The 27,921-nt window shown below is 36.0% G+C and overlaps 1 protein-coding gene across 1 annotated transcript in view; it reads left to right on the plus strand.

Moving 5' to 3' along the window:
- Positions 1 to 1,101: 1,101 nt before the first annotated feature.
- The window catches only part of LOC149943859 (nose resistant to fluoxetine protein 6-like), a 28,174-nt gene continuing 1,354 nt past the window's right edge, over positions 1,102 to 27,921 (plus strand). The window contains exons 1-15 of the mRNA XM_090175924.1: positions 1,102 to 1,393; positions 11,798 to 12,054; positions 13,068 to 13,306; positions 14,693 to 14,807; positions 14,869 to 14,956; positions 16,909 to 17,000; positions 17,067 to 17,231; positions 18,751 to 18,844; positions 21,288 to 21,380; positions 22,890 to 23,055; positions 23,642 to 23,721; positions 23,781 to 23,906; positions 24,652 to 24,772; positions 26,503 to 26,689; positions 26,750 to 26,892. Coding sequence (XP_090032050.1) covers positions 1,200 to 1,393; positions 11,798 to 12,054; positions 13,068 to 13,306; positions 14,693 to 14,807; positions 14,869 to 14,956; positions 16,909 to 17,000; positions 17,067 to 17,231; positions 18,751 to 18,844; positions 21,288 to 21,380; positions 22,890 to 23,055; positions 23,642 to 23,721; positions 23,781 to 23,906; positions 24,652 to 24,772; positions 26,503 to 26,689; positions 26,750 to 26,892 — 2,160 coding nt within the window. The 5' untranslated portion in view covers positions 1,102 to 1,199. The remainder of the gene's footprint in view (positions 1,394 to 11,797; positions 12,055 to 13,067; positions 13,307 to 14,692; positions 14,808 to 14,868; positions 14,957 to 16,908; positions 17,001 to 17,066; positions 17,232 to 18,750; positions 18,845 to 21,287; positions 21,381 to 22,889; positions 23,056 to 23,641; positions 23,722 to 23,780; positions 23,907 to 24,651; positions 24,773 to 26,502; positions 26,690 to 26,749; positions 26,893 to 27,921) is intronic.

Raw genomic sequence — 27,921 nt, forward strand, 5'->3', positions numbered from 1 at the left:
GAATTCGCTCGAGGTGAAGAACCTTCCAAAAGCGTCATAAATATCTTTAGGCGGATGTGAACATTCTTAAAATTGTTCATAATTATGAAAATCGAAAACTCGATATGATTTTTCCTTAATTTATAATGCAAAAAAATATTAATTAAATATCTGTACAATTTCTAAACACCCAATGTCTTACCATCTGTTGCTAACAGTCTCAAATGTATAAATTTTAAATTATATAATTTTTCACTCGAACATTTATAGTTTTTATTTAAATATGTTATAATAATGCTTATTATAATTATTTTATTATTTTTATATTGGCATACACTAATAATATTGCGCTGTAATAAATTAGGTTAAAGCTTATTTACACACAGAATCGCTAAAAGGGAGTATGAACTAAATCGAAAGATCGTCTGCTGTTTATTAACGTAACTAGTGACAATCAGCCCTAGCTTCTGTTAAACCAGATGGCAGAAATAGGAAACTCCTTGATCCCCATTCTGTTAGTGTTTCATCTAGTATAAACGAAATTATCAATATAACACCTCTAAATGTTGATTTCTACGTAAGCAATAGTGAATCAGTCCTTTATCAACAACCACAAGAAAGTTCGATCAATTTAGTTAGTTTCCTTTTTGAGAGAAAAAGTTGGAGAAAAGGCAAAAATCTGTCATCGACTTCGACTCAGCAAGGCTAAATCACAGCTGCAGGTTTACGCGCTCGGTTGAATTTAAACGCGGGTCGAAGTACTGACGAGAAAATGATTGACACGAATATTTAGGAAAAGTTGTTGAGGCAAAGAAACGAAGAACTCGACACTCCCGTTGAAAGTCACAGCGGGTCATTTCCAAACACACCCAAGCTTATTATTCACGCGATAAAAGACTACCAAAAAATCTAAAAATAAAATATTGGTTAAAATAAACGCAAAACATTACTACAATTAAATCTATGGTGTTTTAATAAAGTACGTCCAGAGGGGGGTCTCTATGGAGTGATTTAAAATAGACTTTGAAGATCTAGAAGGTGCGAATGTGGGTTAAGCTAATACGCCTCTCAATTGAAGGGTTCGAAGATGGAATAATTATCCAAACGCGAGTACCGATCATTTCCAAGAGATTTTCGAGTGAAAGTTGTTGAATTTTGCGGAGTAAAAAAGGCTTGGCGTGGTTGGAGAACGGGGTTAGAAAGTGTTGGAATCGTCAACAATGAACAGCTTTCGATTCTTCTCCGGGAATGGTTCCCAATTACTTCTAACTATTCTTATCGCGGGACTGTTAGATTTGGTCATCGGGGCTGATTCGGATGCAATTTCGGCCTGCGTCTTGACCCAACCGGCCGTTTACCCAAACAATGATACGAAGTACAACTGCTCCGGACAAATCGTCACCATTGGACCCAAGTAATGTGATATTATTTTTGTTATATGATATTATTATTCATATTATTATTATCGTATAAATTAAATTTTACCACGGCTAAGATTACTCGAGATTACTTAACTATTATCGTAGAAATTAAATTTTACCATGGCTAGGATTACTGAAAATTTTTATAGAACATGAGGTATCAGTGGTCGTTTAATTCTATTAAAATTTTAACATTATTATTATTATTATTGTTGTTAGTGGGGTTTTCCTTCTAGTATTTCAGTTTCTCCTTTGCAGAATTATATTTATTATTCTTCTTGCACATTCTCAATACTTCAAGTTCTTCCCATATTTTATAATTAAAATCAATTTCATCAATTCCAAAAGTCAGCGGCAGTAAATTTAGTTCCCCCTTATCTTGTGCAAACTCACTTCCGCTCCACCATTAGTTGGTTTATTCCTTCATCTTCTCTTAAGTTTGGGAGAGTGGGATATCAGACGACGTTATGCGGAAGTGAGTCTTCACAAGATAAGGGTGTAGAACTATAACTATAACTCTTTAGAAAGATAACAGAAGCTAGGATTAATTGGCGCTATATAGTTTCGTTGATAAAGAAGTTTTAGCGCATGTTAGCAGCCGATTTTTTTATTAAGTTCATATTCCCTTTAAGTTATTTCGACGATTTAGTTTCTCGTCCCTTTAATAGTTTCAATCAGGGCCCCGATAAAAGAAGTATTTCGGGCTCCACAATTGAAATGTTATATCTGTAACTATATATCCTTTGGGGGGAGCTTGGGAGAAGGGTATTAGTGCGGACCCCGAAGTGTTTATTGCAGATTCTGTTCAAAGTCAGCCGTAATGTAACTATATCCATTCGGGGGGAGCTTGGGAGAAGGGTACACGCTAAAAAAGGTTGGGTTAAAAATTCCGCAAATTGGGCCAATTTTTAACCAAAATCTGGGTCAGTATTGCACCTACCAAGAAACTTGGGTAAACTTGAAACAACCCGAAATGGGGTTAAAAAATTACACATGCTTGGGTCAATGGAAAACTACCCAAGCGGTTGGGTAGCATTTTAATAACCCAAAAATGGGTAACTTATTTAATGACCTAAAATTAATAGTTGTTTTTTTATTTAACCCAAAAGTAAGGTATAGTTTACTAACCCAACAATTTTAGTCAAATGCGACTTTTGCCCAATTTTATAGTTAATAATTTCATTTTACAGCAAGATTTGGGTAGTTGAAATATATGGTTAAAATTGGACATTTGACCAAATTAATTGGGCAAAATCTACAATTAATCCTACTATCTTGGTAAATAGGATTAATAGTAGATTTTGTTGAATTTTTTTACCAAAGTGAATATATCTATAGCCCCCTGCAACAGTTATGGCCTTTTTAAATAATTTTTTTGAATTAAAATTGCATTAAATACAGCAATTAACTTTCGAAAATTAACCTTAAAAAAACCTTTTTTTTACTTTTAAATATGAAACATTAAAATTCACAAACTTATGAAATTTGATTTAAACTTGAAGTTTTGCAAAACATTTATTAAAACTAAATCTTATCACAGATTATTTTACATGGGTCCGAAATTTTTGTCTTAAGTTAAACAAAAAGATTTAGCCGGAAAGATTAATTTCAAAATCATGAAATTTATCAGTGAAAATATACATAAAGGTGGAAATGTCTTGGACTAAAAGGCAATTTAAAAATGAGATTTTACGAAAGAATATTCTTAGTATGTTCATAAGTTAATGATACCTCTAAGTACACAAATGGCTATGCTGCCTATGGCGGAAATGCTTGTCCAAATCGACCTATGTAACTCCGTACTGCGTATCAAAGTAGCCTTAACATACACTTGGAACTGCCGAAGCTTACGTTTCTTTAATCCTGTTTGGTGCAAGGCTAGCTTGAACTTCCCCAAAAGAAATAAATTTCGATATTCCCTTAGAAAATTCGTTCCCCCCGCAGAGGCAGAAAAACGTTTTTTTTGCTATTGGTTTATTTCTCTCATGTGACTGAAATTATAACGAATGAACTCTCTCCCTCTCCCTCTCCCCCTCCACCCCGCTAAAGCACCCCCACTAAGGTACGACTAGTAAAAGTAGCCCCTCCCAATATAGTTTCATTCTCGACCGCACAGCGGCGCTGGGTAAGAGATATTTTTCAAATCTTTCATTTTCGCGGGAATCGGAGGGACAAGATTTGACATCACATTTTCTGGACAAAGATTCCTCCTTGAAAGGGCTTATTTGTGTACTTAGAGGTATCATTAACTTATGGTATGTTATACAGGGATGATAGCTGGTTTATATCTTTCCCAATAAGTGGTTCATCAGCAATAGGGTAAACCTCAATATTGTATTAGCTATTGGTTAGATTTTACTACTAAATTAACCAAAATAGTCTACAGTTAGCAAAAACATAATATAATGAAAAGTGAGTTTCTGTAACAATTAGGTAATAAAACAAGTTGGCAAGCCAAAATATACCTCTCCTCGGAAGAATTGTCCCTAGTGGTATTAATTTCTCGAGATAACCCTTAACAAATAACTCTAAATTGCGGAGATATATCTTTAAAAATGTTATCCCAGTTCTATCCCGCCCGGTATAAAATTTTAATTATAATTAAAATAATTGAGACGAAACGACCAATTTTAATTTATTCAGAATATCAGAAGTTAAGTAGTTACAACAGTGAGTTAGACGTACTATAACAATGCACAATTGAATTAAACCCTTTTTACAGTACAAGTTTATCAGTTGAATATAATACAAAGCAAATTTTAATGAAAGAAATATCTACAGAGGGTATTATAACGACCGTTCGCTTTTTGGTTTATAATTTTAACGGAATCGGGCCGATTTTAATTAAACGATAGTTTATCGAAATTTTGTTCAAAGAATATTCCCTAAGGCCGCGCGATAAATTTACGAGAATAATTTCCCGTCGCCGTTATATCGAAAATTTATTTGATTCGGGATTGCCAGAACTGTAATGTTTTTAGCGAGTGATTAGAAAATAAAATGGCAACCAGAATTATGCAAAATTATAAATGTTTATTTTTATTCAGAACAGTCTATGGAACGTTCTAGATTTAACTTTCATCAATAACCCAACAATATATATCCCTTCTACGTAATTGTACAGAACTGGTACTCAAGTGACTAAGACTAGATTTGTCTTAGTTCATCGTGATTGAAAAATAAACTAAAACGCACTTACACTTAAGTAAATATCATAAATTATACTGAGTAATTTTAACTTAATTCAAACTACCTAACTATAAACTCTGTCTTAATTAACAGCTGAGAGCTGAGAGCTACTAATTACTTCCAATCTACTTAATTAGCCTCACAGGTTGAGTTGATAATTTCAAGGGTATAATTAGGTTATTCCAATTCAAAAAATAATAACAATCAATTTTATCTTACAGCTGACTTGAGTTAGTTCACAATTACTTTGACACTTTCAGTCTTAAACACGCACTGTTCATACACTTAAGTCCATTCACTCACGTTCCAAACGCGAAACACAATTTAACTCTTTTTCTTGACCGTAGACCGAACATACTAATTAAAACCGGAAAGTTACCTCATAACTTTTGACCGACACCAGGACCCCGTTCTGTAGTAGTTCGTCTGACAGCCAAGAACTAAAAAAGACTAAATCTTCTATATTGACGGCAACGGCCTTATATATGTTTATTTTTTGTTTTTTTGACCCGTCGAGATTTGACTAAAGTTCGAAAAATTGAAGAGATTATATTTTTTACCCGGTTTGATTGATAGTTCTGCACACGGTGGCGCTATATTATTACTTTGATATAGTTTCCGCGGGAGTTTTGAATAATTATCCTTTTTCTAAGCGTTATTAAAAGGTAACAATGAACTACTTTTTGTGTTTTAACGAAATTTTGTTAATAATTTAACAAAAATTTAAAACAAAACCAAAAACCGTACCACAGAATAGACAAACAAAGTTCAATAAACAATATATACAGATATTCTATTAATCCGTTTAGTAAAAAAACCCGCCTTATCATAATTGTTCCTTTACTTTAATATTTTCTCTAAGGAAGTCAATGGCTCGGCGGTGAACTATGCGTTGGTGCTGTGTGGTTAGAGTACATCTCTTGCACGAGGCAAATACCCGGGTTCGATTCCCGGCCGGCGCCAAAAAATCGCAAATTGATACTAAGACGAATACCGTGTACAATTGGTGGAGACCCTGCCATTGGACGTTGAGAGGTTGCATAACACTCAGCACTCGGTCCGTCCCAAAGTCATTAAGAAGAAGTTGGAGAGAAAACGCCCATACAAACACAACAGACTTAACATCTACAATCATCATAACACAAACTCAACACCCACAACCTACACGTAAACATTACAATAACGAAATATCCAATTAAACCTGTCGCGACGGTGAGCGTTGACGAAAAAAGACCAACCCAACCGCAAATCAATCTGTTAACGCTTCGAGAAACGGTGAACGCAGTGATTACCCTTTGCCCCGAAAATGCGAACGCGTTCGCAGGCCGAACACACACACACCCACAGACAGACCCACAGACAGACAGACACGGTGATTGTATAACCCCTCCTAGGGGACATTTTCCCCTCGGAGAGGTAAAAATCCACAGTTTTTAGAAAACAGGGCATACATCTTATTAAATAGTCATCCTAACCATAACTACATGAAATACACCAAATTTAGTTTGAAAATTAGCTAGATATCTCGGATTCGCTAACATTAAGAAGTAATTTTTTTAGAAAACTGTTATAAATTTACTCGTAGAGGTCAAAATTCCACCAATTCCACTCATCCTAACCAGATTCGCTAAAATTGAGTAGTAATGTTTTCAGAAAACTTATATATTAACTCGTAATGATCAAAATTCTGTCAATTCCACTCATACTAACCATAACTACATGAAAAACATCAAATATGGTTTGAAAATTAGCTATATTTCTACGATTTGGTAAAGCTCTCCATTGACAAGAACTTTTTTGTCAATTCCAAGTTTCAAAGGCATTTTTCAAGTAAATTCTTACAGCAAGAAACTCTATGAGTAATTCATTGCCAATGTACTGAACACATAAGCCAGACTGGAGCGAGAATGATAGTGGAATTTACCTATGGCATATTACAACATAGTAATTGCTTTGAATTAAAAGCAATTGATCTGATTAATTTTGAGAACTTCCAACCAGTTCACATTTTAAATTCATATAAGCTAATATTTTTAAACAAATAGACCTAGGCAAAACTTTACCTATGTTTGGAAGTAAAAAACATGTTTACACAATAAAGAAGCAAGCTTAGGCCTAATTAGTAATTACTTAAAAGATAAAGACTTATTAGGTATAGTAATTGCATCAAATTTAGTGTATAGCATATTGCAATGCTTTAAAATATCTAAGTTAAAATTACTATTTAATTACCAATAGAAACTCAACATTCAAAAATTTAGCAGCCGACATAATGCCATAATGGAGCGTTACCAGTTTTTTGGGTACATTTTACCCAAGTTGGGCAATAAGACAAATCCCGAAAATAACCCAAACACATAACCCTTTCAAAATAACCCAAAAGTTTTGGAACAACCCAAAATGGGTTAAAATTAACACAAATGGGGGTCGAAATAAATTTTACCCAAAATATTTAACCCAAACTTTTTTAGCGTGTATTAGTGCGGACCCCGAGGTGTTTATTGCAGATTTTGTTCAAAGTCGGGAGTGATGTAGACCTATATGAGATATGAAATTTCCCAAAAGGAGACGTTGCACTACCCATTCGCTTTTCCATGGCAACCGAAAATGTTTTTGACCACTTAAAACAAAAGTTAGATTTTTACTTATTTTACCCAAAAATTCTTACAATTTTACCCCAAAAATGTTTCAAGTTATCCAAACTTGATGAAATTTACCTAAATGTGCTCCAAATTATCCATTTCATGATTTTCAAATTAAAAAAAAAATTGTTACCGAGAAAATCCCATGCTTTTTTAAATTGAGATTTTTTTGTATTAAGTGGCCAAAAACATTTTTGGTTGCCATGGCAAATCGAATGGGTAGTTCAACTTCTCCTTTTGGGAAATTTCATATCTTATACAGGTCTACATTACACCCGACTTTGAACAAAATCGGCCATAAACACCTCGGATACTCTCCTTGTAAGTGACTTGTGGCCAGTTATTAATTCCAACGCTGAAGCTGGAGCACTAAAATGTATCTCGCCCAACTAACAAGTATATAATATAAATCTTAAAGAAACGACCCGTATCCCTACATTGTTAATGTCAGTGCCCAAAGGAACTCGAAACCTAGAAGCCCATCAAGCACAGGGGCTCATCAAGGGGAGGGGGGTGTCGAGGCCCGAAAGATTATCGAAGCCTAGGGGCCCACCAACAGCCCAAATTTCCAATTTAAAAAATCGTTTTTTTTGTAGGTTGATATGGCTGTTTTCAAGGTCAAAATCGCTCTGTTTAGGGTAGTTATTTGGTATGATAAGATTTTAGTTTATTTTCGATATAAATATTTTGAGGGGCGAAAGCACCATTAATAATAATAATAATAATGTTGTAAGTCGGAAAATTTTCCGGAAAATGACCGAGGCCTTTTTTTCCGGAAAATGTTCCGTATTTTTTCGAAATTGTTTTTAAAAAGTTTTAATTTCATAACTAGCCTAATATTGTTTGAAAATTAAGATAAAGCGGCATTTTCGCCTCTTTTTTTCGAATCCGAAATTAAAACTAAACCCCCAGACTAGCCTTAAACTGATTAACAATATAACACTATTAATGTTTTGTAGTATGTTTACTGTTATTAGACATTTTATATCGATAAGAAGTTCAAAACATTAAAAAAACTTCAAAAGTAATTTATGTTTAAATTGTTTATTTTTCCGATTTGCGGAACCCTTAAAAAGTAATTTATGTTTCATTTTCTTTTTCCGATTTGCGGAACCCTTAAAAAGTAATTTATGTTTCATTTTTTTTTCCGATTTGCGGAACCCTTAAAAAGTAATTTATGTTTCATTTTTTTTTCCGATTTGCGGAACCCTTAAAAAGTAATTTATGTTTCAATTTTTATTTTTCTGCTTGCACATTTAAGTTACATCTTAAAACATTCTAATTACAATTGTCTTAGACTATATAGTAGTGTCGTCTTATAATCTCATGCGTCTGTGAGGCAGAAAATGTGGATGGCCGTGTGACGAAGACAACCTAGTCTCCCAACGGGTATCCCGTCCTTATCCCCAAATATCCTCCCGTTGGCGTGGCCGTAACACATATCTTACACCTGATAAATCGCTTAACGGTTAGTGGACTGAGTTGTCCCGTCTACTCTAATAGAAACAAGTTTGGCAAGCCAAAATGCACCTCGCGTCATGAAAGTCAATGGCTCCGCGCTAAACAATCCGCCTGCTAAGAATTTGACCCGCGTTCGATTAATAATTAATTAATTTTAATTTTAATTTTAATTTAATTTATAAACATTAAAAATATTATAGAATAAATTAACGTTAATACGTTTATAAAAGCGTAAAGGAAAGCGAACTTTCGCCAAAGCTGACAAAGTCGCCTAGGAGGGGTATTACAATCACCATGTCTGTCGGTGTGTGTGTGTGTGTGTCTGTCTGGGCTGCGAACGCGTTCGAAGCTTTGGAGCGAGGTGTAATCGCTGCGTACGCAGTTTATTAGAATTAGGGGAAAGATTTTTCCAAAACCGCCGCCTTTTTGTTGTCATTGGGTGTAGCATAAATGTTTTTCATTTTGCGTTAGTATCGGGCGGGATTCGAACCCGAGCCCTCCTACACGATAGTTGTGCGTTCTACCACAGAACCACGGATACACGTAAAACTATACTGAAAATTAGAAACTCTTCCAAAGATAGTTATTTTTTGGCTTGCCAACTTGTTAATTTTTTTTACGCAATAATTTAAATCGAACAAGAAATCTCGTTATATTTCAATAAGAATCAAAATGTAAAATAATATTGACTAATAATATATGCTTCCGCTTAAGCTGAATTTCTATTTTTCAGCGAAGTGTAACAAGCGCCGGTGGTTCTATGGTAGAACGCCCGCCTGTCGTGCAGGTGGGCTCGGGTTCGAATCTCACACGCTGCTATAGCAAATTGATAATAAGATGTATAACGTGAACATTTGGTAAAAACCCTGCCATTTGGATGTTTCGACCTAGGAGCGACAAAACAATACTGCCCACACAAGGAGATCGCCACCCGTCAAAAGTCGTGCATTTTCGTGTGCAAATTTTTATTGGTAGACGCTTTAGCGCCTGCTGCCGTCGGAAGGGGAAAATTCGGAAATTCTCTTCCCCCCGCCCGTAAAACGTTCAGCGTAAAGGCTCGTCCAATGAAATTTGTACACAACACTGCGTTAGCGTGTTTAAAGGCTAGCTGCTTTCACCTTTTGTGTTTTTTGCTCCTAGCCTAGACGTTTACCGTACCCCTAAGCGCTCGGTCCGTCCCAGACGAGTCCCAGAAGTCAAACTATAGAAGTTAAAGAGAACAAACCCCGTACATACCAAACAAAAAACACAAAAGCCACACACGTCACATAACAAACACACAATACACATACACAAGAAAACATAGAAAGACACACTGGAATGCCCATCGCTCCATAGAACCTAGCCGCAAACGATAGACACACACCGTAGGCATGGCTAAAACTCGCGAGTCTACGTCAAGTCATTTAAGCGCCTGATTGGTTGTTGTGATTCGATTGAAATTTGAAAAAAAAAACCACACAATTCCGTAAATTGGCGTCTGCTATTTCTAGGGAAACGTTAGCGAGGGGATAATGGATTTGATGGTAGAAATTTGACCAATTTTAAGACTCCTTCCAAAGAATAAATTACTTGTAGACAATCATGAAGTCTGCCGTTTTTTTGTAAAGTTTAAAACGTTTCTTACATTTTTCCCACAAAAGCCTAACTAATAATTTAAAATCCGTTCCTTCAGTCTCATCCCAAAATTCCATGACTTTTAAGCCTACCACTAAATGTTTTTGAAAACCGACAAAAACTTCTTCGTTATCTTTAAGTATATGTTTATCATATTTTTCTAAAAATTGTCTAGTTTAAAAACTAATTTCCCTAATTTTAAAATTACATAATTTTTCATTCTAAAAGATTTATATCAACTGGTTTTAAATATTGTTTCACTGACTTAAGCCTTGTTTTCTTAAGCGGACGATTTTTAGAACTTCCGTTAGTGACGTTAAAGACAGCGACGTCAATGGAGCTAGGCCCCGTCCCGCGTGTGTGCCTATCGTTTGAACAGCTTGGCTGCGATGGGCATTCCAATTGTGTCTTTCTATGTTTTCTTGACATAAAATTTTCCAAATTTCAAGAGACTGTGAACACGGTTTTACACTTCGCCCCAATACTGCGAACGTGTTTCCGCAGCCAGACAGACACACACACAGACACGGTGATTGTAAACCCTCTCCTAGCCTCGGTGGGGTAAAGTTGCACGCAATCGGAAGAAATTTGTTGGATTTTTTAAACAAATAGACAAAAAAATCGAAGACTATTGCTTCTAAAAAACTCGTACAAATTTTATTAGGCGCCAAAAAAATCAACGGTTGTCGATTTTCTTAAAAAGCTCATTGTTCACAAAACCGACTCAATGACGTCACGAATATCTGCCAAACTAGTTGACGAAGCGGTTGTTGGGCTGTGTGAGTACTCGAACATCATCGAGTACCCGGCCTATTTTGAGTACTCAACATCGGATAAGTAATTGGAGAATACTCGTCAATTACAGAGTACCTAAAAATTGCATAGTCGAGTACCCGATTACTCGAATAAGCTACTCTCTAAACTCGTCGAGTATTTGTTTTTTCTATCCTCGCTGCTTCAAAGTTCAAAGAGGGTTTTTTACAACTTTTTGGGGGGCAATAAACGGTACCTACAAAAATGTGGTTCGTTTAAATTAAATGTATATTTTTCAGCATTGAAAGTTACTTTATATTCATTTTAAATTTAATTTCATAATTACTTGAATAAATCCAGCTCCTATAATCAAGTACTCGATAACCCGACTCGTTAAAAATATTACTCTAGTTTTTTTTAGTTACTCGACTCGAATAAGAGAAAATTTCCCCTTAATCAAGTACTCGATTATTCGACCCGACTTTAATGTTACTCAACTCGAATACTCGATTAAAAAAAATTTGGTACTCGATACCCGACTCGATGGCCTAAAACCATTACGTTGGAGCGCTCGCAACGTTTCAGAGGCTATGAGTGAACGCGGGTTTAAGTTGAGATAGGGAAAAACCATTCCTCTCATTTTTCCTTTGCCATTTCCTCGTGACAGGGGAAAACTAGATGATGATGTCCGCTGATCGTCACAACATTAATACATTCTTGACTTAAACCTTTCAGCCCAAGACCGATTGACGTCAACGAAATAATTGGAGCTGATAATGATTTCAAAGTGGGCAACGGTAAAGAGATGCCCATTTTGGAAAGGCTGAAAAATTTGGAAGGGAACTTTGTGAGTTCCCTCAACACCGCGATGGACCTCATTTGGCCCACAATGGAGGACATCATAGAACGGGCCAACGTTTCCTACTCCTGTCAACACACCATCGAAAAATTCAAAGTTGACATAAGAACCGCCCAAACGTGGGCAGTCATGAGTAAGTAGGGGTTATTATATATTTGTACACTAGGAATGTCTATGGATACAATACCACCGTGCTGCGAATACGTCTGGTGAAGAGGGGCCGGGTTAAACTACGTATTTTGAAAATAACTGGTTGGCAACCGTCCAGTGCTGTTTTAAGGCTTCGGTCCCATTCGACCGAATGCGGTTTTTTTGTGTCCTATTCGACCGAAAGTAGCCCAAATGTGCGATTTTTAATTAAATATATTTTTGGTTCCATTCAACCGAAATTAAACTCCATTTTACTACCGTCTACGGAGGCCCTAAACCAAAACCTAAACCTAACCTAAACCTTACCTTACCTAACCTTATCTTACCTAACCTAAACCTAAACCTACAACTACACCTAAACCTAACCCTTAACCTAACCTAAATTGAATGTGACTTTTGAATTGTCTAACCCTTTGGGCTCGAAAATATTCGGTCGAATGGGAAGGGTATTTCTCGATTGAATGAAATTATTCGGTTGAGTGGGATTTCGGGCAAAAGAGATGATACCGTTTTAAGACCTTTGAACTTTGAAGGCCCTATTTCTAAGAACAAATTTATTAAATTTAATTTTTTCATTATAGACTTTCGTAGGCCCATTTGAACCTTTGTAGACCCCTTTAAACCTTCGTAGACCCTGGGCACAGTGCCCATTTTGTCCATGGATTGGATAAAACGACCCTGCAACCGTTACTAATACTCACGCGGAAAATAGACTTACCATAAAAATGCCTTTTCGCATTGAAGTTCTTAAACAATTTCACGAAACTAGTCTAGTTCCGCACAAAATATCATATTTAGATGGTTAAAAAATAGCATTGTAAACACTTATCGAATCGGCGAACGTTGCTAGAACAACTCTCACCCCTAAACCACGCCCATTTTCAAGAGAATCATCATAGTCTTCCTTAGACACTCCAAGTGTCTATATATATAATTTACTTTTAAATACGAATATAAGAAATATCGTGTTTTAACTTTAAAACTAAAACCACGCAGTGTTGGACGCCAGTGGTAAGTTCCCGACCGGATTCTTGGACGGCACTGTGGCCGATTTGGGTTCGTACGATTTGTGCCATTACATCGAGATTCCTCTGGGTCCGTACCACGACCAGGCCTTCGAGGGACAGTACTGCGGTTTGGAGTTCGTCCCGCCGGTACCCAACAAACCCCGCTTTTACAACCTCTTCGAAACGCTACCGGAAGTGAAAAACATACCGGAAGGAATTGACGTTAACGTGCGTATATGACAAATACTTTCAAATCGTGAGAAACGTAGTTCAACAACTTGGTCAGATCATATAATTATTACGTTAGGTCGTTCGTTCTAGAAGTTTGAACTTCAAAATAGAGAACATCAATTTATTTTTTTGGGCATCGTATTTCTGACAAGTTTGTGACACACTTCGTATTAGATTTACACTGTTGAAATTAACAAACTCCCAATTTATGAAATCTAGAGATAATTACTGGAATTTTTTTAATTAATAATCATAAATGGTTTAAATTTAAATGACATAAACTCTGTATGATTCTGGTAACCCTAAATAAATAAATAAATACCGATAGTTATTCGTTCACCTGTCAAAAGGAAAGCATGATTTCTTGACAAACGTCGGGAAACTCAAAACGTTGTTTTCCAAACTTCTAGAGCAATTTACTTAATTCGGTTGCATTCTAGCTTGAAACTAGTTTTCTCTCAATCGATCATGGAGGCCATATCTTGATTCATTTCTGAACTATTTATTAGCTCGCGGGATTTTGGAATTAGTCGTCTGCTAAATGGTGGTTCAGCAACTAATCTAGAAGGTTGTTACTTTTCGCTTGTTCTAAATTAAACTATTCGCTTGTTTCGATAGAGAGAATGAATTTAATCCATGAACTATTCGTCAAGGTCAGAGTATAGGGGCACCCAAGTCATCTAGCGACCTTTATGACCTTTCAATTCAGGTGTCCGGGTTACAATTCGTAGGAGGGTGGTGGAAAGTCCTTCATGCCACAAGAGCCAACAGCTCCATACACTTACAGAATTGATATCTGGTAAAATGACCACTGACAACCATTTTTGGAAAACGTTTTTACCCCGACTCGCGCTATTCGCCACAACAGAATCGGAGTAAAATGACGGCATACGGTTACTCTTCTTACTCTACTCCGAAATCCCAGAACAAGCGAAAAGTGTCCACCTAGAGATATTGATAGTGTAATTACAAATTTTCGTCTGCTACGACAGGCATTTGCAGTAGGTTGGAATCTCTTTTACCATTCGTGGGTACGTTCAGTAACGCAAATCTGGGAAAAATCGGTTTTTACATGTTTGCTTGATGAGGAAGTTACTGAACGGTGCTATTTCTAGTCAGCGCTGTTCATAAAAAAAACCTTCTCTCCTGGATGGTATTTTGATGTCCATCGTAACGTCAAATCAGAAACGTGAAAAATCGTCTTTGATGAGCGTTACTGAACGTACCCCTAGAAAAAGAGTTCCAGGTAAAAATATACCTACGAATTAGGAAAGGCTTTTATTATTGGTCCAAACTGGAGTACAAACAGACTTAAACCTAATTTAAATGAATGGTTTCACTTAAGGGAAAAGAAAGAATATAATAAGCATTTGAAATAAATAGGTCGTTAATTTCGTGGCTCGATATATTCATTTATTCTTCGCGGTGCCTCTGAGGTTGGGCGTTTGCGTGCCGTCCACCTGCCACGAAGACGACGTACGAAGCGTCATCCAAGAAAGTAATTGATCAGATCACCCGCAGACACGCTTTATTAATAACTTCGATGAATATTCCCGCAGTGTCAGCTCGATGGGACATCTCGGGGAAACTCATGGGCTGCGAACTTAAACGGAGCGAACCAATCGACTATAGTCAGAAACTGTGCTGGTAAGAGGTCGTTTGCATTGTTTAGAAAGGTTCAAATCCCTCAGGGGAAACCCCCGACATTTTTCCCCGACCCCGGTACCTAAGATAAAAAATAAAGTCGGGGTTAATTTTCGGGAATGTATGTTTGAAGTTTTAACTTTGGAATAGACCATGGATAGTAGATTTTAGAGGATCGGTAAAAAGCCTGGTTTTTAGCCCCCGTAAACCAATCACACTAAGGGAGTCGGCCAAGGTTATTTGAAGAAAAAAAACAAGTATCGCTAAGAGTGGACGATGTAACTTCATAAGGAAAACGCCTCCAACATGGTAACTTCGGTTCATTTACTTCTGACAATATTGAATAGTATTAAATATGACCTACATTTTACTTTTACACGAAAGATTTTTCTAAATGGTTCTGGGCAAAATTTGATGCAGGTTTCGAGAGTACCAATCTATCCAAATTATTGCATTTTCATTAATTTTATTAATTCAAAAAGAAATACTTTTTAACTCGGCAGAGTACATGTTTTGATACATTTTTCGTTGCTACGGTAACGAGTTTATGTCGGTCATAACTTACAAGGAGACTACCCGAGGTGTTACACACCGATTTTGTTCAAACTCGGGGCATTGGTAGACCTTCATGTAACTTGAAAAATCCTAAAGGGATTTTATTCAATGGGCAACGGTTTTGCCATGGCAACGAAAAATGTTTTTGACAACTTAAATGGAAATTTTTCCATTGAAAATAACATGGGATTTTGACCGATTCCAAGGGTCCCCCATGTGAAACATTTTACAAAATTGAAAAAAAAAATTAAAATACCAAAATTATAAAAAAATTGATAAAAATTGACGAAAAAAATTAAAATTGGTCACATTTTTATCAATTTTTAAAATTTTCACAGGGAAATCGGTCAAAATCTCATGTTATTTTATGTTGTCAAATACATTTTTCGTTGCCATGGCAAACCCGTTGCCCATTGAATAAAATCCCTTTGGGATTTTTCAATTTACATGAAGGTATACCAATGCCCCGAGTTTGAACAAAATCGGTGTGTAACACCTCGGGTAGTCTCCTTGTTAGTGGGTACGTGATTATTTGATAAACACGATCATGTGTTTTGATGCGTGATCTGTGACATAGAATAACATCATGACGGCCTTTTTAGGACTTATGACAACAACGCTACAGGCAAGCAACGAATTATTAAAGGGGAACGGTCAAGCTTTAACCAGTTAGATAGCCCGATAGCCCGTTAAAAACTAAAATTTACGGCGAAAACCGCATAAAAAATATAAAGTGGTTAATTTTTAATAAAATAAAGAAATTTCGGGAAATTGAAAAGCGCGCGTCCGCCGCGACACCTGGTGAGAAATCGGTGAGACTGAAAAACAACATAAAAGCGCGCGCTGCTGAAGACGCGAAAAATTGGTTTTGCACGCGGGTCGCGTTGCAGTTATACGAGACCTAAGCCTAAATTGCGCGATTTTAAAAGTTAGGATAGTTCGCAAATCGCTCACTAAGGTGCTGCGGGCGCTGGCGATACACCTTAAGATGACGGCGAAAATTCAAACACAAATACTTGGCGTTATTTTGCATTTCAACTTTTTAGGCCAAAATCTATTTCTTCAAGACAAGATAAGTATATTAAACGTCTTGTTGATCTTTTGATATGCAAATAAGCCGATATTTGGAAAAGCTTGGCCGTTCCCCTTTAAGGAAATTTCAAATAATTTTCAAGACTATTTAGTCTATGTGACCTCTGTAATTTTTTGCCTGGAAATCACGGTTTCATAAAACCAAGATGGCATTTATTTCTATATTAAATAAAATGAGCCCGATTTTTCATTGGTGATTGAAACTCACCCCACTCTGAGGTAAAATTCGACCATGATCGTTTTAACATTATCAGAATAAATACATTCTTGATAAATCACTGATTTCAGTCTTCCTTTCACAAATACAGGTGCATTTTAATAGCTGCTTTCAGCATAATTGCATTAGCAACGGTTCTGGATTACCAAAATCGTCATAGCGCAGATAAACCTCAATCTATAGGTAAAATTCTTCAATTATTATTCGAAAGTTTAAGATGTATTAAAATTAAAATTAATTTGTATACAGAAAAGGAAGCTCTACTGTGTTTCTCGCTCTACACTAACATTCCGAAGTTACTGGACACGACTCCGGTCAAGGGATCACTGGGTTCCTTACACGGAATCCGGGTGCTGACCATCCTGTGGGTCATCTTGGCTCACAGCTACTTATTCGTTAATAAATTCATGTTTCGTATGTACATTCGACATTAATATTATCAGAAGTATACAGGGTGTTTCAAAAGGTATGCAAAAATTTAAGGAGTTGTAGGGGATGAGTTGAGAAGTATGCCTATTTTTCCCCTTTTTCTTACGATGAGTTAAAAGAGCGCTAGAGAGCTTCAATGTGTGGCCTACTAGCTCCTGGAAGTACGCTGCAACAAGTGCAAAATCAAGCAGCAGGGAAACGCGAACAATAAGGTTTGGGTTCGTGTGATAGGTAAAAAAGGACTTCTCAACTCACCCCTTTCAACTCCTTAAAATTTTTGCATAACCTTTTGAAACACCCTGTATAATACATATCTTACGAGAGAAATATCCTGCTAATATCCTTCATGGAATATATTTTTCACTATCAACTGCCTGATTAAATTCATAGTAAATGACTGATTTAATAATTTCACTACAAATAAAAAAAATCTAATGGATTTCGGGAAATATTTGGTGTAAGCCCAGTTTTAACGCCTATGGTTTTTAAAGCTAAGTGAACACTGAACAGTGTTTGGCAGTTCGGTTTGGCCAGTAGTTACGAACTTCCGATGGATAGAGCATTCTCTATGTATTTTTACGCTGAACCGGGGTACACGAAGAAATGAAAAGTGCTAAGATGAGACTAAAACAAATATAATAAAAAGCTCTACCTAGGATAACATTAGGGTCGTGGTACTTTTTTCAATTAAGTAACATTTCTAAGGTTTTAATAGCTAGTCTTAAACCCATTTCAAGCCATTGAATTTAGTTTCTCGTATCATCTCCAATTTACTTTGCTTAGAGATCGTAGATACAACCAAAAACAGTTTCAACGATGGCACTACTTTGTCTAAGGAAATGAAATAAATAACAAAAAAGTTGGTGGGGGCGGCTCCCCCTGCCCCCCCCTAAAACTTCGCCCCTGATGGGCAGGGCCTGAATTACGTCAATTGTCTTCAAAATCATTAATTATCACACTGAATATCTTGTAGAATTTGCCATGTTCTTTACAAAACTGCCCTAGTTCCGCGAAAAATCACATATTTAGATGGTATAAAAAGTAGAGCACAGAAGTTAAAGGGAATATAACCTCAGGTATTTGGTGTGGAACACCAACGGTTGCAGCTCCGGCCGCTCTTGCCTTTGGCTTTAAAAATGTTTGGCGCCACTGTACAGGGTAGTTGGAAAAATTTAAAGGGTCTTCCATAAAGATTGTTTTGCAGGTTATATTCCCTTTAAGAGAGCTTCTATTCGAGATAAGGCTTAATGTCGACTAGGAGTCGAGTTTAGCTTACCACGTGGCGAGCGAAAATCTCGACTGTAAACTTATCTTTCGCGGAAAATTTAGAGCCGTAACATGTTGTACAAATCCTCGGTTTGGGCCAGAAATGAGACCAAATTGGGGCTTTCAAAGGTACATGTTTCAATTTAATGGCTTAGATGGATACTTCTCTCGTGAGATAATTCTTATAAACTTCTGGCATTACCCGTCTGGATTTTTTTTAATCTACAAACTTTGATAGGAAATTTGGTGAGCATGATGGAGGGCTCCAAAGGATTGGCCTTTCAAGCTATTTCAAACGGAACTGTCTCCGTAGATACTTTCTTCTTCATCAGGTACTGACGTTCAACCATAAGTAACGTAATAGTCATAAGTACCCTCAGTTTTTAATTATAGTCTTTTTCGCCAATGACCACCTTAATCATTACGTGGGTAAGTACTGATAACTCTCCGCGAGTTTTTACCGACAGCCAACTGGGATTGTGGGTAGCTATTGGGTGGCGTGGAATATAGGGGGCTTGCCACCACCCTCCTCCCCATTGTAACCCGGCCACCTGATTTAGAAGCCTTAAAAGTCGCTAGATGACTTGGGCCTTAGGTGGTGCCTTGGTTATTAGTCTAGATGATGATGATTATTATTATTAGGTTCAGTCAAGATTTACTGAAATCTGCAACACTTTCAACAGTAAAGATAATCAGCATTAAATTACGAAATGCCTTACGCTCATTGTTAAAAGTAACAAGTTGGCAAGCCAAAATATACCTCTCCTCGGAAGAATTGTCCCTAGTGGTATTAATTTATCGAGATAACCCTTAAAGATATATCTCCGCAATTTAGAGTTATTTGTTAAAAATATTAACCCATTTCTATCCCGCCCGGTATAAAATTTTAATTATAATTAAAATAATTGAGACAAAACGACCAATTTTAATTTATTCAGAATATCATAAGTTAAGTAGTTACAACAGTAAGTTAGACGTACTATAACAATGCACAATTGAATTAAACCCTTTTACAGAACAAGTTTATCAGTTAAATATAATACGAAGCAAATTTTAATGAAAGAAATATCTACAGAGGCTTTTTGGAATTACTCTCTTACGAAATACTTGCCGCATCTTTAACGCTCATTTTATTTCAACACTCGCCCTTGATGAAGATACCGTAGATATCTGGTAGTGGACGACTCGTTCACTTCCTGTTGACGTTGTGACGCATACCACATGAAAAAGACCAATGCCGTCCAATTTCCAATATCATATAATGACTCGCACACCCAAGAAATCATTGACTGCGTTAGAAATCGTAGATATCCAAATATCCACACCAAATGTATTTACAAGAAGCAAAAACCTTACCATCAACAAAGCACAGAGAGCCACTTGACGAACCGCCAGCTCTTAAAGCAATTTACGTTAAATTATCTCCTTTGAATTAACAGAACTATATATAGGTCGTTAAAAAAGTGGACCACCCACAGGGTCTACCCTTTAACCCTCTAATCTCGGCTGACTGCGCTAAAACAAGATTTAACCTTTAAAAAATACCAGATTAGACCTTCATAAATTCATTAATAAAAAAGACTTTATTACCTATTATGCTTACGATGCCTGTCTTAATTTCAGTGAATCTAAGCAGCTATCGGTGGTTCTGTGGTAGAGCGCTCGACTGCTAAGCCGAATGGTCTGGGTTCGAAACCTGGGTGGCGCATTTATTTTTAATCAATAGAGAAACGCTAAAGTAGAATTTCTTCGATGCAATAATTTCAATTTCAATTCTATTTCAATTAAACCAAAATTTCGTACTCTATTAAATACGCTTCCGATAAAGCTGAAGGTCTAATTTTCAATAAGGCGTAACAAGTGTCGGTGGTTCTGTGGTAGAACGTCCGCCTGTCAATCAGGAGGTCTCGGGTTCAAATCCCGCCCGATGCGATCGCAAATTGATACTAAGACGAATACCGTGTACAACTGGTGGAAACCCTGCCATTGGACGTTGAGAGGTAGCATTACACTCAGCACTCGGTCCGTCCCAAAGTCATTAAGAAGAAGTTGGAGAGAAAACGCCCATATAAACACAACAGACTCAACATGCACATCCATCAGAACACAAACACAACAAATTCAACACTCACAACCTACGCATAAACATTACAAAAACCGTAATACACCAAACCGTCACGACGGTGAGCGAAAAAACACCATCCAAACCAAACCGCAAATGCATCCGTTAACGCTCACCGTCACACGGTGGTTTTGCCAACCCTTTGAGAAACTGCGTACGCAGTGATTACACTTTGCACCGAAAATGCGAACGCGTTCGCAGTCCTGACAGACAGACACACCCACAGACCCACCCACAGACCCACCCACAGACCCACCCACCCACAGACCCACCCACAGACAGACACGGTCGTTGTATAACCCCTCCTAGGGGACTTTGTCCCCTCGGAGAGGTAAAAATAAAATACTCGATATTATGGCGTAAATAAAAGTTTTTTATTATTCTAAAAAAACGACTAGTTTCGGCACAACTTTGTGCCATTGTCAAAGTTGTGCCGAAACTAGTCGGTTTTTTTATAATAATAAAAAACTTTTACTTACGCCATAATATCGAGTATTTTATTTTCGCTGATAGTAAAGATAATGTTTACTTGGTTAAATATTTAATTATTTTACCAAAATCGTTTATTTACTTACGTTTATTATTATATAGTTAAACTAATTTTTGATCATTCGTGAGTTAGAACGTCTAAATAATCCACCTTCTCGTTACAGTGGCCTCCTCACTACATACATCATGCTTAAAGTTTTCAAAAGCACAGACAGAAAATTTAGCATTCCATTGTATATATTTCACCGTTTTTGGAGGTATGTTACTTAAAGGGAGTAGAACTCTCCTTGGGAGGGTGCGCCATAGCTTCTCTCTTTTCTCGCTCATGGCGCTAGTCTAGAACGATAGTAGAAACACCCAATTCTTCTATTAGAGGAAGCGAGCCTGCCCTAAAGAATTTTTCTCACTCGAAACCTTTATTGTTTCATATTTATTGTTTATTTTTTAAATGAACCCTTAATTAACATATAAACAACAATATCCAAGCTATTAATTAATTAATTTAATTATAGTTTGGATATTTATTCAAATATAATTTCTTAATAATGAGGTTCGTGGTTTTAGATTCACGAAAGGCGTTCTAGTAGATATGAGAAATTAAAGCACTACCAAAGCGGGAATTATTTTAGTGGGATCTTCTCAAAAACCACGTGGTTAGAAAAATGAGGGGAGGGAATTATGTATTGCATCAAATTCCTGAAAAGGTTATACTCGCTTTAGCTTCTATCAGAAGTAAATGAACCAGGGTTATCGAAATTGCGCTCAGAACCGGAGGGCGTTTTCCTTATGAAAATGATGAAAAAATCGAGTCAAATAAAAGCTAATTTCCATCCCCGTCTTTTGACACGATAAATTGCACTTGGGAATTTTGGGTATAGTTATTTCTATGTATAAAAAATAGTTTCATAAAAACCAAAACATTTTTTTCGGCCTAGGAGTCAAAATGTAACTTCATAACGAAAACGCCTCCAACATTGGGAATATAGCAGTCTAATAACTTCGGTTCATTTACTTATTCCCCGCGTAATGTCGTATAATTGGAAAGTAGCGCTAGGAAAAGCGTGACTGAAGGAAATATTAATCTCCTTGTATCAGGATCTTTTTATGGAGAGGTTGCCGTGGGTGTGCAAACCGCTTTCCTAGTTAGGGAAAAAGGAATACATAGAGAGGAAAACTTCAGTGTGATGAGTCAAGCCATCAAACGACCGCTAGTGGAATTAATGTGGGTTTTAACGCATAAATTGTGGTAGACCGAATAAAGGCTGAACAGTACAATGCGCCATCTATTGAATCTTAAAATTTTAATATCTTATACAGGGTGTTTCTAAAGGTTATGCAAAAATTTGAAGGAGTTGTAGGGCGTGAGTTGAGAATTTTGCCTGTTTTGACCCCATTTTCCTACGTTGAGTTAAAAGAGCGCCAGAGAGCTTCAAAGTGTGACCTACTAGCCCTTGGAAATCGACTTAACCAGCGTAAAAAAGGAAACTTAAACAGTACTTAAAGTCACCCCTACAACTCCTTAAAAATGTTGCACAACCCTTTGAAACACCCTGTATAAATAAGAATGATAAATAATTCAATTGGTACTAAATAAAAAGTTTGGGGTATCAATATAGATGGCGCCAAACAGTACTAGGGAATTGTTTCCTGGATTGAATCTGACGAACGAGTTGCTGAAAAAGCACGAGTGCACGCTGACCGGTCAATAGAAAGATCAGGCTTTTCTATAGATTTCACTAAATTTGTGTATTTCTTTTTATACGAAGGCTGACTCCAACTTACGCCATGGTAATTGTGTTGACCATGGTTCTACCAGGACTCGGCCAAGGACCCTTATGGAAAGAAACAGTTGGCGCGTTGGCCGAACGGTGCAAAACGCAATGGTGGAACAACTTACTTTACATTAGCACCATCGTAACACCGGCTAATCAAGTATTTACTAATATTATTAATTTCAAGTTACACTAACAAGGAGACTACCCGAGGTGTTACACACCGATTTTGTTCAAACTCGGGGGATTGGTATACCTTCATGTAACTTGAAAAATCCTAAAGGGATTTTATTCAATGGGCAACGGGTTTGCCATGAAAACGAAAAATGTTTTTGACAACATAAAATAACATGGGATTTTGACATATTTCCCTGTGAAAAAATTTTAAAAAATTGATAAAAATGTGCCCAATTTTAATTTTTTTCGTCAATTTTTATCAATATTTTTAATAATTATGGTATTTTAATTCGTTTTCAATTTTGTAAAATGTTTCACAGGGGGGAAGGGACCCTTGGAATCGGTCAAAATCCCATGTTATTTTCAATGGGAAAATTTCCATTTTAAGATGTCAAAAACATTTTTCGTTGCCATGGCAAAACCGTTGCCCATTGAATAAAATCTCTTTAGGATTTTTCAAGTTACATGAAGGTATACCAATCCCCCGAGTTTGAACAAAATTGGTGTGTAACACCTCGGGTAGTCTCCTTGTAAGTTACTTTAATTAAAGTTTATTTTAATCGGTGCAGTGTTTGCAACACAGCTGGTTTTTACCAGCGGATGTACAATTTCATATTATGTCCTTAGTCATCGTTATACCTTTGATGAGGTACGTAGAACTTGACAGTTATAAATTCAATTTAAACGCTATTAAATTGAACATTTCAGTGGACAGGTAAGAAAAGCGGTCAGGAACTGTCTTTATTTCGTCGGGATCTCCACTTTCGTCACAGCATTCATTACCTGGTATAAAGATTATCCACCCACCGAACTATACGTTCATCCGGATGAAGCGTAAGATAAATTAATAAACTATAAAAATTAATAAAGTATAAAAATTCATAAACTATAAAAATTCATAAACTATAAAAATTAATAAATTATAAAAATTAATAAACTATAAAAATTAATAAACTATAAAAATTAATAAACTATAAAAATTAATAAGCTATAAAAATTGATAAATAGTAAAAATTGATAAACTGTAAAAAATGGTAAAGTATAAACTTGGTACAATTAGCCTTTTCAGTTTACGTATATGACTATATGTACATAATGGTCAACGCGATATGCTCTTAAGCTTGTTTATTTTCGCCTGCTAAGCAGACGCTCTGAGATTTATCGCATGCTTAGCAGATGAAAATCCAACAGTTGATGAAATTCTCACGTAGTCACGTTGGTTGCTTTGTAAACTGAAAAGGATAATTATAGCGTATAAAGTAACACCATAAAATTTATAAAGTATAAAAATTGATGAAGAATAAAAATTGATAAAGTATAAAAATAGATACAGTATAAAAATTGATAAAGTATAAAAATTGATAAAGTATAAAATTTGATAAAGTATAAAATTTGATAAAGTATAAAATTTGATAAAGTATAAAATTTGATAAAGTATAAAAATTGATAAAGTATAAAAATTGATAAAGTATAAAAATTGATAAAGTATAAAAATTGATAAAGTATAAAAATTGATAAAGTATAAAAATTGATAAACCATAAAATTTATAAACTATAAGTTTTTTAAACCAAATTTCAGAGATCGAATGGAAATGAAATCACTCGTGTACTATCAGTTCTATCCCCATGCCGGCGCCTATTCCATTGGACTTTGGTTGGGTTACATTCTCGCGTCTGGAAATAAATTCAAGTTAAATAAAGTAGGTGTTTACTATTCCCACATTTCTTATTATGCTATAATCCTATGGTGGGAGAAAACGCAACAATGGGAGGCGTCAATACAATGTGACGTAACTAAGTCATATTTTAAATCCCGAACTTAAAATTTCAATTATTTAAAAAAAATCAATTTACAACCCATTTTTTATAATTTATAATTTTATAATTAGTTTTATTAAGGATATACAGGAATTAAATTTGGACTTCTTAAAATTAATTTCAATTGTATTATTGGGGGATCAGAAGTGTGTGTTGCGGGGAATAAATTTTGGTCTTACGAAATATGTAATCTTGTGAGTCGTGACGTCGTCAAGTAAGACAAGGCCTACCTTCGAAATTCAAAGAGAGACTTCTAGAGCCACAATTTGTATTTGATGGCGGGGGGCACTTCCTTCTATTCACGTACGGTCCCTAAATGGGTTAGAGTGTGCAATAACTGGTGGCTTTACCGGGGAGTCGGGGCAGGGCCGTAGCCAGGCTATAGATGTAGACCGGGCGAACCGTAATTGTTTTCGCCAGGTCGGGCGAAAACAATTCCAGTACTGCCCCCCCCCTGGCTACGGACCACTGTGTGCCCGTTGTTCCCATTTAGGGGCTCTCTCCAAAGGGTTTGACTCTTTACCTCCGTAGGTAGGGTGTCGGCTGGAGTTGCTACAGCATCCACTCTTACTCCCACTGCTGTGTGCGAAGTGGGGACTGGTCGTCCCATTGCTGCTCCTTCTGCTGGGTTGAGTGGCTTGCGTCGAAGGTGCGACCATTAGTAGTAGGGTACTACTACCCATGCGGGATTTTTCACCTTTACGAGGTGTGAACGCTGGCGTAGGGCACTATGATGATAGACCTCCGGTGGTATGGTCTCTGTTAAGTACTAGGTACACCGGGCTATAAATTCTGACACACTGTAGTCACGTAAGAACCAAAACAGTTATCATAAGTCGGTGGCGTCATCTAGCGCAAACCAGCGGTGATAATAAATTAAACTAGTGGCGATATCTACAACTAGCGTGAACAGAGTATAAGCATACGATATTTAAAAATATATATTTTCTTTGAAAGATAGGTGACGCCACCGACTAATGATAACTGTTTCTGTTCGTACATAATTTCAAGAAAGTGCACTTCTTCAAGAACCCAGTTACAGCAGATGTAAATTGCGACTCTAGAAGTACTAAATTCCCAACTCAATGATCAAAGGTGTCCAAAATTAAAAAAAAAAATTAAATTGAGGGCTAAATATCGGAGAAATAATCAGCATATTTGGTTAGGATTAGGAGGTATAAAAGAGAGACCCAAATCCTTTTAAGGGACCCAAATCCTTTTAAGGGACCCAAATCCTTTTAAGGGACCCAAATCCTTTTAAGGGACCCAAATCCTTCTAAGGGACCCAAATCCTTTTAAGGGACCCAAATCCTTTTAAAGGACCCAAATCCTTTTAAGGGACCCAAATCCTTTTAAGGGACCCAAATCCTTTTAAGAGACCCAAATCCTTCTAAGGGACCCAAATCCTTCTAAGGGACCCAAATCCTTCTAAGGGACCCAAGTCCTTCTAAGGGACCCAAATCTTTCTAAGGGACCAAAATCCTTCTAAGGCACCAAACTCCTTGTAAAAAACCAAAATAGGGGACCCCATATTTAAGAAACCACATAAAATCTTAAACCCCGAAATAATTTCGTGATGAAATAATACGAATCAATGAATAATAAATTTCAGAACCAGGTGACGTTAGGTTGGTTCCTAGCCTTAGTTTGCAGTGCTGCCGTACTGTTCGGGGTTTACCCTTGGAATAACGGCAGTTTACCAAGTCCGATACTCTCCGCCGTGTACGCTAGTACCCATAGGACGGTATGGGCACTAGCCCTGGCATGGGTAATCTACGCCTGCGTTCACGGACAAGCGGGTAAGACGATACCTTACTTTTCAGTAATCAAGTGACTAAATTTGAAATAAACGTGCGCAGGTTTCGTCAACACGTTCTTATGTTGGAGAGGGTTCATTCCTCTGAGTCGTCTGACCTTCTTGGCCTACCTCCTGCATCCTCATGTCCAGTGGGTTTACGCTGGTCAAGCCAGAGAAAGAACCTACTACAGTCACTATGGAATGGTTAGTTACTGCTGAAGTTCATGATATATTTTGAAGAACATTTATAATATGATAAATTTCTAGAAATTTTAAAATATTTCTAGAAACGTTAAAATATTTCTAGAAATGTTAAAATATTTCTAGAAACGTTAACATATTTCTAGAAACGTTAAAATATTTCTAGAAACGTTAAAATATTTCTAGAAACGTTAAAATATTTCTAGAAATGTTAAAATATTTCTAGAAATGTTAAAATATTTCTAGAAATGTTAAAATATTTCTAGAAACGTTAAAATATTTCTAGAAACGTTAAAATATTTCTAGAAACGTTAACATATTTCTAGACACGTTAAAATATTTCTAGAAACGTTAAAATATTTCTAGAAACGTTAAAATATTTCTAGAAACGTTAAAATATTTCTAGAAACGTTAAAATATTTCTAGAAACGTTAAAATATTTCTAGAAACGTTAAAATATTTCTAGAAATGTTAAAATATTTCTAGAAATGTTAAAATATTTCTAGAAATGTTAAAATATTTCTAGAAATGTTAAAATATTTCTAGAAATGTTAAAATATTTCTAGAAACGTTAAAATATTTCTAGAAATGTTAAAATATTTCTAGAAACGTTAAAATATTTCTAGAAATGTTAAAATATTTCTAGAAATGTTAAAATATTTCTAGAAACGTTAAAATATTTCTAGAAATGTTAAAATATTTCTAGAAATGTTAAAATATTTCTAGAAATGTTAAAATATTTCTAGAAACGTTAAAATATTTCTGGAAACGTTAAAATATTTCTAGAAATGTTAAAATATTTCTAGAAACGTTAAAATATTTCTAGAAATGTTAAAATATTTCTAGAAATGTTAAAATATTTCTAGAAATGTTAAAATATTTCTAGAAATGTTAAAATATTTCTAGAAATCTTAAAATATTTCTAGAAATCTTAAAATATTTCTAGAAATCTTAAAATATTTCTAGAAATCTTAAAATATTTCTAGAAATCTTAAAATATTTCTAGAAATCTTAAAATATTTCTAGAAACGT

This window comes from Leiobunum rupestre, chromosome 5, assembly GCF_980474605.1.
Source record: "Leiobunum rupestre chromosome 5, qqLeiRupe1.1.hap1, whole genome shotgun sequence".
In the NCBI taxonomy this organism is placed as follows: Eukaryota; Metazoa; Arthropoda; class Arachnida; order Opiliones; family Sclerosomatidae; genus Leiobunum; species Leiobunum rupestre.